This window comes from Electrona antarctica (assembly GCF_951216825.1).
Source record: "Electrona antarctica genome assembly, chromosome: 10".
Classification (NCBI taxonomy): Eukaryota; Metazoa; Chordata; class Actinopteri; order Myctophiformes; family Myctophidae; genus Electrona; species Electrona antarctica.
Window position 1 is genome coordinate 15354269 of NC_136791.1, and position 15078 is coordinate 15369346.

At 42.9% G+C, this 15078-nt stretch overlaps 1 protein-coding gene across 1 annotated transcript in view; it reads left to right on the forward strand.

Annotated features, from left to right (window-relative positions):
* Positions 1–15078, forward strand: part of col17a1b (collagen, type XVII, alpha 1b) — a 61192-nt gene that overhangs the window by 35521 nt on the left and 10593 nt on the right. The window contains exons 32-46 of the mRNA XM_079512679.1: positions 1898–1924; positions 2048–2083; positions 5253–5288; positions 5831–5911; positions 6266–6301; positions 6397–6489; positions 6704–6757; positions 7874–7924; positions 8652–8720; positions 9324–9383; positions 9678–9704; positions 10019–10072; positions 10746–10823; positions 11540–11572; positions 13399–13512. Of these exons, the coding sequence (XP_079368805.1) occupies positions 1898–1924; positions 2048–2083; positions 5253–5288; positions 5831–5911; positions 6266–6301; positions 6397–6489; positions 6704–6757; positions 7874–7924; positions 8652–8720; positions 9324–9383; positions 9678–9704; positions 10019–10072; positions 10746–10823; positions 11540–11572; positions 13399–13512 (849 nt within the window). The remainder of the gene's footprint in view (positions 1–1897; positions 1925–2047; positions 2084–5252; positions 5289–5830; positions 5912–6265; positions 6302–6396; positions 6490–6703; positions 6758–7873; positions 7925–8651; positions 8721–9323; positions 9384–9677; positions 9705–10018; positions 10073–10745; positions 10824–11539; positions 11573–13398; positions 13513–15078) is intronic.

Sequence of the window (15078 nt, forward strand, 5' to 3'; positions counted from 1 at the left end):
TGACAGACCAGACCAGTACTGTCCTTAATGTTAGGGTCTAGGGATGCTGGGCTCCCAGGTACAGTACTACAGTGGCAGACCAGACCAGTACTGTCCTTAATGTTAGGCTCTGGGGAGGCGGGCCTCCCAGGTACAGTACTACAGTGACAGACCAGACCAGTACTGTCCTTAATGTTAGGGGTACAGTACTACAGTGGCAGACCAGTACTGTCCTTAATGTTAGGGTCTGGGGAGGCAGGCCTCCCAGGTACAGTGACAGACCAGACCAGTACTGTCCTTAATGTTAGGGGTACAGTACTACAGTGGCAGACCAGACCAGTACTGTCCTTAATGTTAGGGTCTAGGGATGCTGGGCTCCCAGGTACAGTACTACAGTGACAGACCAGACCAGTACTGTCCTTAATGTTAGGGTCTGGGGATGCTGGGCTCCCAGGTACAGTACTACAGTGACAGACCAGACCAGTACTGTCCTTAATGTTAGGGTCTGGGGAGGCGGGCCTCCCAGGTACAGTGACAGACCAGACCAGTACTGTCCTTAATGTTAGGGTCTAGGGATGCTGGGCTCCCAGGTACAGTACTACAGTGACAGACCAGACCAGTACTGTCCTTAATGTTAGGGTCTGGGGATGCTGGGCTCCCAGGTACAGTACTACAGTGACAGACCAGACCAGTACTGTCCTTAATGTTAGGGTCTGGGGAGGCGGGCCTCCCAGGTACAGTGACAGACCAGACCAATACTGTCCTTAATGTTAGGGTCTAGGGATGCTGGGCTCCCAGGTACAGTACTACAGTGGCAGACCAGACCAGTACTGTCCTTAATGTTAGGGTCTGGGGAGGCGGGCCTCCCAGGTACAGTACTACAGTGGCAGACCAGACCAGTACTGTCCTTAATGTTAGGGGTACAGTACTACAGTGGCAGACCAGTACTGTCCTTAATGTTAGGGTCTGGGGAGGCAGGCCTCCCAGGTACAGTGACAGACCAGACCAGTACTGTCCTTAATGTTAGGGGTACAGTACTACAGTGGCAGACCAGACCAGTACTGTCCTTAATGTTAGGGTCTAGGGATGCTGGGCTCCCAGGTACAGTACTACAGTGGCAGACCAGACCAGTACTGTCCTTAATGTTAGGGGTACAGTACTACAGTGGCAGACCAGTACTGTCCTTAATGTTAGGGTCTGGGGAGGCGGGCCTCCCAGGTAAAGTACTACAGTGGCAGACCAGACCAGTACTGTCCTTAATGTTAGGGGTACAGTACTACAGTGGCAGACCAGTACTGTCCTTAATGTTAGGGTCTAGGGATGCAGGCCTCCCAGCTACAGTACTACAGTGGCAGACCAGTACTGTCCTTAATGTTAGGGTCTAGGGATGCAGGCCTCCCAGCTACAGTACTACAGTGGCAGACCAGACCAGTACTGTCCTTAATGTTAGGGTCTAGGGAGGCGGGCCTCCCAGCTACAGTACTACAGTGGCAGACCAGACCAGACCAGTACTGTCCTTAATGTTAGGGTCTAGGGATGCAGGCCTCCCAGCTACAGTACTACAGTGGCAGACTAGACCAGTACTGTCCTTACAGTACCTACAATATAAACATCAACTAACTATGATTGATAATGGACTGCATGGATTCAAGTTCTCAGTCACGTCTGATCTCAGTCATTTGGATTCCATAGAAGCCAGCATGTCTACTGACTGTGGCAGAATGTTTCGCATGAGAAACCTCTCAAAGCATCTGCTACGCATTGAGAGCTCGGAATATTTCATATTAAGGCAAAGATTAAAGCCTCATTCTGTGAGAATGTAGAACAGCAGGAACAATATTACCATCTTACAAATATGCTTAGTCGTGTTTTGCTTTAAATCCATGGGACTGTGCTAAAATACACCCCTCTTTTATAGGCGTACCTGGGCTTCAAGGACCACCAGGTATGGCTCTAACATACATAATGGATGTTATTATAATAGCTCTGAAGAAGTCTCTCTTTTATTGTCATTATCTAACTAATGTAATTGTGACACTATAACACTGAAAACGTTTCCGCTTTTTAGGAATAGCAGGAGTTTCAGGACAGCCAGGCGCCAAGGGTAAGACCACTCTGGCTTTACTATTTGTCACGTTCAGGTCAAAGGAATTGTATTACATTACAACAAATGCAACGAATACAGTTGTATTTGATGATAACGTCTTTCACATTTTGACCTTTGCCTCGGGGCTCCAAAGCTTGATTGATTGATTGATTGAAAAATGTATTAACAGTTTGCAGAATTACAGTACATTTCAAGCACAACTCAATACAAAGACTGTTAACTGTGAGTGGACGAGCATTACACTTGTTTACAAGAGGGTCCACCTTGTTCAAATCATCAAAACATTTAGAGATGTACAAATAGACACTTCTATATAGCCAAAAAGAACAGAACAGGAATTCATCATAAAGGAGGTAAAAAAGGGAAAATAAACATATACAGTGAGGGGGAAAAGGGGTGGGGGGTGGGGGATTCAGATTTTTACAGGGTCCAGTTTCGAATTGCAGCCGTCCGTAGGTGCCCTTTGAGAGCGGTTTTGAAGGAGTCAAGGGATTCACATTTCTTAATGACTGTTGGTAGGGCGTTCCACATTTTGGTGGCATAGGAGCGAAAATAATTTAGTCCCTTGTTTGTGCCAAATCTGGGTTGCACATGGTTTGTTGCACTCCCTCTGGTGTTGTGGGTGTGGACTTCGTTAAGATACTGCATGCTTTACTGGTTCCCCAACACTGCCCCTGCTCATGTGAATGTGATTGGTGAATGAGAGAGTGATTTGGGCCACTCAGCTGATCCATCTATGTTATTATAGATGCATCAACTGATTTCCCCAACTCACATGTTTTGTTGACTTTTGTGCTAGAACACTAAAGTTATAGATTCTATACCTTTAGTTATAGATTCTTTAGTTATAGATTCTATAACTTTAGTGTTCTAGCACAAAAGTCAACAAAACAAAACAAACGATAAAATCCCAGGTTCTGGATAGAAAAGCAGGCTAAAATAAGAAAATAAAGTCTGCTCACTTTGTATTGCTAATCTTATTACCACCAAGAAGGTAATACAAATTGTGGAGCACAAGAGCCAGTCTGCGGACATTATTCTCTTAATAAACAAATGTAAGTTTGTATTTATAAAGCGGCCTTCGAAACAAGAGTTACAAGGTGTTCTACAATAAAAAACATGACATGAATGGAAATAAAAAGTAAAAACAATAAAATAGAATAGAAAACAAATACAATATATTGATAAAGACGTGAAACTTGCACAAAAAGAAAGAACACTCCTGGCTTTTTAACTAAGAGACGATACATTAGGACGAAATTTGAAAGGAGAGCAGTGTCTCAGACTGACACCAGACTGGAACTTATCAATGCTATCATTGTTGTCAGGCGGGACATTTAGTTAGGAGTTGCTTACAAACTCCTTTCTCCAAGATATTGGAAGTGAAAGGAAGATTGGATTGGACTAGTCTGTAGTTGCTAGATCAAGGCTTGGCTTTATTAAGAGTGGCTAAATAATGGCATGTCTAAAGTGACACAGTCACAGTGAAGGTAGTCTCTCAAGACAGACTATTCTCGGATTGCAGTGAAGGTGACATTTTAATGTTTGGGAGACAAAAACATCTTAAAATAGAGAGATTGGAATAATGTCAAGAGGACCAGAGGAGAGACATTTAATTGGCAGATGCTGTGGGTTCTTCCAGATAAATTGGGTTAAACTTGCTCAATAGAGAAACAGGCCAGATAGTCAACCCTAGGGATAAAGAAAGGCATTATCTTAGACCTTATGGCAATGGCCTGAGTAGAAATATTTCACAGTGGTCAATGCTGTAGCATTTTCCTTATTATGGTGAATCAAAAACAATAATAATACACTTTTGCTCAGACACATATATATATATTTTTAAACAATATATTTATTGCATTTTCCTTTTGTTGTACAAACAGACAATACAACAGAACAATACATAATACATCAGACAATACAATTACAAAAAAGTAAAAAACAAAACAAAAAAACAAACAAAACAAAAACATACAGTACATACATATAAATACAGTATATTAAAATAAGGGCACTTAGACTGGTAACAACAACAGAGTCCTTATGGCCACAAGACCAAACACTCAGACACATATTTAATATGTTGTCAATAAATACATGGAGCAATTGAGGTGCTTTGTCACAAACTACAAAAACTCTACAAACTGGTTAATCATTTAGTGAAATAATTACTTGGACCAGGCACATCAAGAGAGAAGAAAGAATTGGCCTAGCTCTTGAGCATAATTATTGTGCCTCAGATGTGTTGACATCACTGATCTGGGTATAAAACAGCAGCCCCTCCTTTGAGCGAACATATTGGTCACAGACAGTCAAAGTTCATTCATGAAAGGCTATGTTGTCTCCACATTTCAACCAGTTATAAACAACAAGTCGAGGTCATGAGACACAAAGAAATCCCTCGGGATAAATTACTTGTTACACACCAACCTCACAGTAATTCAATCCATCTTAATCGGAGTCATCGAGTCAATTGGAGTAGACGTACTCCGACATGGAATGTGAATTAGATTAGATGATGTGACCATACTGAGAGACAGATGGCTTGCTGAACACCACTTCCTTTTTTTGGGAATGGTATATGTTGCATTTACAGTATTTAGCGCCTTTATCCAAGGCGCTTTACATAGATTATGCATTACACTCACCCATTCACACACACATTAATACACCAATGGCGGCGGAAACCATGCAAGGCAGTGGGCACCAACCTGCTCATCTGGAGCAATTAGGGGTTCAGCGTTTTGCTCAAGGACACTTCGACACTAACTCTGTGAGAGCCCGAGATCAAACTTTCAACCTTCCGGTTTCCAAGCGGCCACTCTACCCCTGAGCCACCTCCGTATTATGATATAAGTAATAGTAATAGCTGAAAACCTCGCAAGATGGCACCACCTGTCCATTGAATTCCATTGACTGGTGCTTCAATCTATATATTTTTTTAAATCACATAAAAGCCCAAAAGGAGCCTCACTGTTGGAAGATTTTCTGAGGAGAATGAATTTAAAGGTGTGGAATGGTTCATGCTGAGGTGTATGTGAATTAAAAGCCATGAAATCGATTCAATTAGAAAGTAATTGACGAAATAAATGGGCATCCCCAGTACAATTAACCAGTTATAATTCACATCAAATGAATAGTGCTCTATCTCTGTCCCTTCTAGGTGAAGCAGGTGGACCAGGAAGAGTCATTAATGCAGGTATAAATTGGGCATGGCTGCTTGACTTGTAGCCTATACTGTCTCTGTCGGGTGGAAACCTCATGCGTCCAGAACTGTTACTTTTCACGATCCAAGTCCACGTAGCAAAAGTAGCAGATCTACAAGCTCAAAACAGGTCGCTTCGCGTCTTGTTTCGAGTTTGTTGATCTGCCACTTTTTTTTTTAATGTTTTTTTTTGTGGCTTTTGCCTTTATTTTATTTTTATTTTTTTATGGAGGGACAGACAGGTGAGCTGACAGGAAATGGGGAGAGAGATGGGGGGGTGACATGCAGTAAAGGCCGTCTGGATCGGGAGTCGAACCCGCGGCACACTGCCAGACTGGATTACCAGCCAAGGTGCCTGGACAGCTGAGCCACAGCCCAGGCCGATCTGCTACTTTTGTAGTAGGGAATTCATTTATGAAAGTTAGAATATGGATATGAATGAGGTTTCTGCCTGACAGCAACGATATACGGAAATTAATACGTTCAACTTGTTTCAAAATCGTATCCAACTTGTGATGGTTGTGATCCTTCCCTAGCCGGTGGGAGCTCAGTGGCTATTCCTGGACCTCCCGGTTCTTCTGGACTTCCTGGCCCCGCCGGACCTCCTGGAATATCAGGTGTGAGCAATTACAGTAAATGCCTTTGATAACATCTGAATGTTGATTTTGACAGCACTTTATTTGGTTTTAGTCATATTTTTGTCATCTGAAATTATTTAGTGGTCATTTAGTTTTAGTAAATCTACAGCTAATTTAGTCGACTAAAGTCGACTAAAATTGGTGCGCTTTGATGGCGTCGTAATGGCTGATTTTGCACTTGGTTAGTATAAATCGATCTACAAGCTCACAACGTGTTGCAGCACAACACATGAGCTTGTAGATGGCTTATTTTCGGAGAGTGACACCTGCTCACAACCGAGCATAAAATGAAGTTCTAATTTAGTTATAACTTGAAACAATTTATCTCCTCAGGCCCAATTGGCCCTGCTGGTTTGCCAGGCCAAGCTGGTAGGTTACTATACTACACTTTCCCAGTCATCTGGTAAACAGTTAATAAGGTAATGGTGAGTGTTTTAACTTGTAGGACCTGTGCCAATTCTCAGGTCCTAAAGGTGACAGAGGAGAACGAGGAGAGCGTGGTGAGGCAGGGCTAACGGTGAGGACCAGTGAAACCCTGAGCGCAACCAGAGCTGAACGTGAGTATTGATCATGATATAGAGCTTAAGTGGTGAATGTATGTTTAGTAATAAAAAATCTAAATCTACAAAGTAACTAAAGTCTTCAAATAAAGGTAGTGGAGTAGAAGTAAAAAAAATCAGGCCCGTCTTAGTGTTCTAGGGTTAATACAAAATGTAAATGTTACTTTCCACCAGTGCATGTGACATGGTTTGCTTGTTGGTTCTGTTCCAGGAGTCCCAGGCCCACCTGGACCACCAGGAGCTCCTGGACAGCCTGGACGGACAGGTAACACATCTTTATACCATGACACACTTCATTGATTGGTTGACCAGATTGCATTCAAATTGGCTACTATGAGTATGAGGTTTCCACTTGACAGCACTCACGCAGTCGGTTTGATTGACACCCGAACACATTGACATGTCAATCTTTCCTAAAACGAGAGTCTAAAATTCCGTAGAGTTATGGGTCCATTTGGTTGTATTTGTACACGCTCAAGTGTACAAAGTGTATTCTCCAAACCATCATATATCGCATGATTCGCATCGCTCCGCACACACAGGCTGTCGGTAGTGTTGACAGGTTTGGCAGGTCTAAAGAAGTCCGCGAGTACAGTCAGTCACTGAGACTCAAATGTGTTATTGTCTGTTACCCATTAAATCAGCGAGTCTGCTGCCACGTTTTAGGGGCGCTCCGCTGTTATTTGCCCCCTCAATGTCGTAACTGTTGTATTAGTTGGCTCTGGGACAGGTTGAAACCAGTGCGATCATGGCTGGGAAGGTGCACCGTGCGTCGCATTGGAAATGGCCAATGCGAACTGTCTAATCGTAATACTTAGGCACAAACCAACTATTGTCGAAGAACAATATTGATGTAACTAAGAGATTCGCTGAGTGAGCTATATTTTATATACAGAGATTTAGAAGGAATAAGCAAAAGCGTGATACGGCAATTCCTCCTCCTCCACTCGTGCGTGCGTGCGTGTGTGTGTGTGTGTGTGTGAGCGTGTGTGTGTGTGTGTGTGTGAGCCAATGGAGAGGGGAGGCAGTGTTGCCAGGTGCGCAAATTATAAGCGAGTTGGAGTGCGTGTAAGTAGTGTGTTGAAAGGTATTTTTGTGGGCTTTTGAAATATGCGGACTTGGCAACCCACTCTTCAGCAACTAGCGGTGTGAACTAGCGGTGTCTATCTACCGGTCGCAAGTTTCCAGGGCAAACACTAACCAGCACCTTCTACGAAGCTGCTGGTAAAAAAAATACACAATAAGTTAAAATATGCCTGACAGCAATGCATAGTACTATGCTATGTGTAGGACAGCAGTTAAGCTCTTTAATTAGTACTGATTCCTTTCATTAGTACTGATTCCTTTCTAATGTGGACTTCAAACATGTCCTCCTCATCAGGAGATTCCAGACCGGGACCACCAGGGCCGCAGGGCCCCCGAGGCCAGCCAGGTACAGTAGGCCTAACCTTTCCATTTTGACTAAGACTGATGCTTACACACATGATCAGTGTTTCCCAGCCTGGGGTCTGGGCCCCCGTTGGGGCACACTGAATGAACTACAGCAGATGTCAGGAACCTAGTAGTTGAGACTGTTAACTCATTCTTGACTTCTTTAACGTGGTTGAAATCCTGCACCGCCAACGACGCCTTTAACGTGTTAATTAGCGCTTTATTTAATGATAATAAACCTATAAAGTTGGCTAATCAAAGCTCTCGTCGAGCGGCTGCTCCATGTTCGATTGCTTCCCCTTCAGCCTCAATGCATTGAAATTCGATGAAGGTGGTGGATGAGGCCTTTCTAGTCCTTTTTAAGAGTTTTCCATTTCAAATCGTGCTGGATAAATAAAGCGACTGTGTTTAGTGGCTCAATAGCTCTTCCCCATGACCGCGCATCTAAAATATGAATGTTTCTAAAGACTCTTAGCGAGTGATTAATCCCATCAGCGCGACCAACTTCGCCATTGCTGTTTTGGGGAGACGAGGAGGCTGTCTAATTCTACAGCCAAATAGAATGGTGGTGAACGGTGGCGGTTGCTGAACTATCAGCGCCCCCCACTGGCGGGGGTTGAGTTTAACACAGGGACAGTCTTACTCTTAACCATAAACGTACACATGCACACGCACGGACATTTTGGAGAGGTTTCATTCTCTGTTTTTTGTTTTGTTTTTGTTTTTAGGATATGGAAGTCCAGGACCCAGAGGGGAGAAAGGAGAACCAGGGACATCTGCAACTGCATCCAACTATGGTATGGCATGTCAGATGGTGTGGTGTATATGTATACTGTACTGCACTGGTTCTCAAAGTGGGGTCCAGGGACTCTCAGGGTTCCTTTAGGGCCTAAAGGAAGTAAGGAACCAGTAGCAGCTAGGGAGTGGTTAGGGAGTTCTAAATTGACCCTTACAAGTCTGTAATGCTGACAGTATACAAATGGAACCAAATGGACCTGTGTTTACTTGTACAGTATATTACTGAGCTAATGGGGGTCCTTACAATTTACAATTTAGGCATTTAGCAGACGCTCTTAATCCAGAGCGATTTACAGTAAACACGCAACACAAATAGTCATCTAGGATCATAGGTAAACCAATAACCTATCATCTAACAGTATAATATCCCAAAAGAACAATAATCTATACAATGAAACCTTATAGATTCCAGGTCAACACATCTAAAATCTAAATGACCTTTTCGCCTTTGCATAAGCCTGCAGGGCCGCCGATCCTTAGCCGGTATACAGGTCGGTACGCCGGCCCGTTAGCCGGTATATGCGCTGCAGGCCATTGGCTGACTATAATCTTGATTTGACACATTTTAGAAGAACAGTGACATTGTGTTGTTCTTTCTGCAGGAACACACGTTGCAGCCCGACCGGGCCCTCCTGGACCAGCAGGGCCACAAGGAGCAGCAGGTGATTTAAAAAAACAACTGGTCAGAATGTCTGAAATCCAGGGCCGCTACTGGCCATTTGCATGCCCTATGCATAATATCTTTGTAGTTTGTCCAATAACACTTAAACTCACTGCCAGACGAGGCAGGTCGCTTCAGCTCTGAGCAGATCCACATGGGCACGCATGCAACTTAAGGACGCACGCAGGTTGCTTGTGAGCGGAGAAAATTGGATCACCTTTGGCTCATTTTGTTGAAACCAGCTTGTTTTCCTTCACTTTGAACCTTATTGATGAAATCTTCATCCACCTTTTAGGTTCTCCCGGACAAAGGGGTCACCAAGGTAATGGAGCTTGCTTAAACTTTTTTTTTTAAATTACTTTACTTTATAACATCATGTGTCTCACGCGACGGGGCTCTAAAGATGAATACAAAATGAATATCAACATCCTAATACTGTCCAATACTTATACTGAAATTATGACAGGCATTTCTGTGTTTGAAATACACTCATGCTTTCCAAGGTGTGATTTGGTCACGTCACTAGCAGGCTAGTTTCATCACATTTTGCTGTGGTCATGAAGAATGAAGTGCGTGCGAACCTCTCCAACATAGACGAGCACGATTTATGACCATGTGTGTGTCTTCACTCTTCAGGTGAAACAGGCCAGCCAGGGTTGCCAGGCAGTCCGGGACGACCAGCCGAGAGAGGTCAGTCCATCATCCACCTTCACTAAACCAGCGGTTCACAGACATATTTAAGACCCAATAGATCATTTTGTATGAAACAAAAAATACATTAGGCCTATTTATTCATATCTTAAGCTCTATATAAAACATCTACAAGATCACAATGTGTCAACTTATAGCTTGCAGGAAAAAAAGGTTTAAATTTTTTTTACTCATTCAATGCCAATAATAAAACATAAGACTCATACATAGTCTGGATTTTCGGTGGTGAGGTGACCACCGAACTACAACATGACGTCACGAGCCGCGGTGAAGAGCAAACCACCGCCACCGCCCCAGCCCTTCTCTCTGTTTTTACTCACACCTCTCAACGTTATTTCAGCTCCGGTGGTCACCTCACCACCGAAAATCCAGACTATGAATGAGCCTATAGTGTGCCAGGAATTCAAGAGTTTTTCACTAACCTTTTAAATATCATAGAATATTATGCATCGACCAGATCATGGTGTTATATAGTTTTTATTAGTCAAGTATCGACTCTTGTCGCTAAGGAATTACGAGAATTTCAGCCACAATTATATAGATTTTCGAGGTATCGTGCTGACTAAAAAAGATCCTAACAGTCCAACAACAATGGTCCTAACAGATGAACTGAAACGGAAACACTCACTTTTTTTTATTTTATTCTGTACAGGTTCATCCTATGGTGGCGGTCAAGGGCAACCTGGCCCCCCTGGGCCCTCTGGACCACAGGGACCAGTGGGACCTAAAGGTAAAGCCAACATTTTATTGAAAGCTTTCCAAGACAGATGTTAATGTCCAAGTGATGTCCATGGCGTATGTACACACAAACCGCAACCTCTGTGGTATACACCAGTGGTTCTCAACCAGTGACCACTGTCCTTGAGGGGGCTCCAGGTGGTCCTGAGCTAAATGATGTAAAGTTGGTAACCAAATGGACCCTTATACTGCAGATCTTTAACTCTTGAGAGTGTAAAATGAAACCAAATGGACCCATACAGGTCCAGTTGGTTTTATTTTACTCTCTCAAAAGTTCAAATTTTGGTAAAAATCTGCAAAATTACTTAATTTACAAGAAGTCTACACAATTCGAGAATCATGTAAAAATAATTGGTATTTTGAACGTTCGCCTGTTATCTCTCCTATAGTACCACATCAATACACCGTGGAATTGTGGACAAAGTCTTATCCAACAATAAGGTCTGAGAGGCAAAATCTCATCAAATGGTGGTCCGTGGCTCAAATGCCAAATAAATAATGGATCTTGATACGAAAATAGTTGAAAACCACTAGTATATACAGCTTCTCTCTTCTGCTTAGTGGAATGTACTGTATCTGCACTGCCTGTGTGTGTACTATTTTATGTGTAGTTAATAGTTACTGTATGTTGTTTATCTGTTCTAATGTATCTGCACTGCCTGTGTGTTATTCATGTGTAGTTATGTTATGTTTATCTGTTGTTCTAAGGGGACACTGGAGCTGCTGGCTACGCTTCCAGAGGTACAGTGAAACCTAAAATCATTATGACTCCCACTCTATGAGTGGGACTGTATCTCTTACTGTAGGTAGCTGGGGGACGGAGCTGGCAGTTGCCTGAGTCTAAACTCTGAAGTCTAATCGGATACCTCCTTAGGCTCATTTCTTAGTTGCTTCCAATGGTGATGTTAATACTAATGCCATTCTCTTCTATGTGTGATGCCTCATGTAAGCGATGTGGCGTCATTCTGTGACGTCACGCTGTCAACCGCTTCCAAGACAACACACACATGAGCGGATAAGACACATTGGGCAGTATTATACGTGTCTTAAGTACCAGGTCTTATGACTTAACTTAAGACCTGGAGGCGTGGTCAATGCTGTTTGGCCACTCAGAATAGCCAAATGGCATTGATCACGCCTCCAGGTCTTAAAGGACCTATAACATCAAATTTAACTTTTTCAATTTCTTTTGTGTTTTTGGAGCTCCCATATGTGTTTTCTAACCCCACAAATAACCAATTTTGAACAATCAGGCTTTCATATCATATGGGTGTTTTAATGGAAATTGCTCTCAGGAACAGCTCAACTGATTTTGGCCTCATCGTGATGTCATCAATGTCACCCTACTTTGTATAATTCCTCCTCTTCTTCAGTCTTCAGTTGCAAATTTGAATTTCCACTTTGTTTACAATGTCCACCATTGTTGATTTTCCAAGCTGGCATGGAATGGAAACAAGCCTGGTTTTATCTAGCATCAGTATTATAATGACTCAAATATTAAATAATCTGCATATCAGCACCCCCACCACCTCAGGACATTGTGGTACTGCAGCCAAAACTGCTTTCAAAGTCCAGAAAGAAATGACAAGGCCTGGTTATATCAGAGTGGTGATTGAGGCTCAAACCATTAGAAATAACTTTGAGGGACGTAGACAATATGATATTAAATATTAAAAGCAGTTTTAAAATGCATGTTATTTGCGCTTTAAGTTAAGTAATAAGACCTGGTACTTAAGACACGCATAATACTGCCCATAGAGGCACCTTGTTATCGTTTCCCACATTGTTATTGCTTCTATCCGGTCTCCAGTATGTTAGCCCTGGTGTGTTGTTTTCTATACTGTCTACACAGCAGGGATTCTCGTGCGAAGAGACCTGGCACCTTAGGGTGCCTTGACGCAATAGTCACTTGCACTTAACTTGGTGCGTTCTTTTCTTCAGTCTACATTACACCAAGTCTCTTCACCAAATATAGCTTGTAGATCGGCTATTTTTTGTGAATGTTCCCCCCAGAATAGGAATGCTGGCGTTTTAAGTGGTTAAACGTCAAGTATACAATAATTTTAAGTCTTCCTAATGGAAACTGATATTCTCTCAAGTTTTCATACCGTTAATATGACATAAGGTGCTACAAAGTAACAATATAATTCAGGGGTGTGAATGAAAAAGTTATTTATAGGGGTGACCTGAGCCCAAAATGTTTGAGAACCACTGGTATCACCAGGTGTGTTATTTTCTATACTGTCTCTACACTATGTTAGATAAGGTGTGTTATTTTCTACACATGATGTAACACCTCATCTACACTGCCAGCGACGTCATCCACCCCTCCTATATTCACTCGCAGAGTCTCTATTTGAGGGAGGTTTCGCGGTCCCAAACACTTTCATTGGTTGAGATCTAAACGCTACTATTTATTGGTAATTTGATTGGTTCAGGCTACGTCGCAACGCAATGGACGACGCTCCATATCAGGACAGTTTTTCGCACAATATCGCCATCGGAACGCTCGTTCTTTGCCTGTGTAGATGAGGTGTTAGACCACAGGTGTGTTATCTTCCCATCAGGTTCAGTCTCAACCCCAGGACAACCCGGCCCCCCTGGTCCACCTGGTCCTGCGGGCCAGCCAGGCTCCTCCTCTTCCTCCAGCGACACGCGTCAGTACATCACAGATTATCTAAGTAAGTCAGTACTTCGCCGATTATCTAAGTAAGTCAGTACATCACCGATTATCTAAGTCAGGGGTTTACAACTGATTTTTACCCAGGGACCACCATCCTGACTAAGAGCAACCTGGGGACCACCACTATTGTGTCTGGTGGGTCCATCATAGACCCACCCGACACAATAGTGGTGGGGGGTTCATGCACCATTCCATGGGTTAATATTAGGGTTTTCTTCTTCCTTGTTACTGATAATCACACTATCAAAGGCTATATTCATAAAAAAATAAAATCTATAGTTTTCAAAGGCACAACATCTTTGTTGAATATAGTATAGCCACATTTGAATGCATCAAGTTTTAAGTATTTTTCACTGGACCAAACGGGACACCCCAAGTTGTCTCTCCTAATAGTATTATTCACAAGAACCAAGAGTACCACATACAACTGTATTTATATTGGCCACATGACGTCTTACGTCACCATTTAGTGCCCTAAACAAACATTAAGATTAAGATCCATAGACATGGCTGGCAAATGAAAGCAAGAAAGAAAGAAAGAAAGAAAGAAAGAGCCTACATAGGGACATTCTTTGCCACCATGCCAGTCATGAACCAATACAGCCACCCTAGCTGCCACAACAACTCACAACGAACTAGCTGCCACAACAACTCACAACGAAACTCAGCAACCACAAAACAACATACAACGTACATAAACTACTCTATTTTCTTCAATTGAAAATGTACCTTTGGAATTTATGGTTGTTATGGCAAAGCCCAAAACCTCTACCTCGAACCAAATGGAAATAGCAAATTCACTCATAGGATTATTGAAGTGAATTATTGAAGCCACATACACACATACTGTTCCCTGTTACAACTCACACTATACCTTCAATGGCAGATACAACACAACATACAAACTGTAGATTCACATCAGCATTCAATTCCAGAGCCAGAAACAGTTACTGAACATGTTTCATTGCCACCCACTCAATGGGTCCCAAAATGACAGCTAGTAAACCAGCTTGAATCACACTAGCATACACACAGCAAAACACAAGCAGCAGCCGAGAAGCAAACAACAAAGTTCCTACCTTGAGCCGTATTCTACTTGACTTCAGACTTCAGTTGTGTAGTGATGCCAGGAACTGTGGCTCTCTCTCTAGTTCATGCTGAGCCCTCCAGCAGCGTCTCCAGTCATCTCCATCCTCCATACATCTGGCTAGCGGGACAGTACATTCCTCCCAGTATCAATGGCACAACCCGACCAGCCTCATTCTCCTGGCTGCCATCTTCTCACTCAGACTTGGATGTTCAGTGTTTAGTACTGCACTGTAGCATGATGGTGTAGTGCAGTGGTCAGGGATTTAGGGCAGGCTCTATAGGGTCCAGCATTCACAGCATGTCAGGGCTGAGAAGAAGCTGATCTTGGGGGTCTGGGGTCGTCACCCTGGCTTGTGTACCTGTGGAGCAGGTTGAGAGAGAGACCATAAGCTTTGAGTATAAATAAGTAAGTAAGAGCCACATACCTGCGACAGACCCTGTCACAACTCACTAGCAACAGCAGACAAACATACAC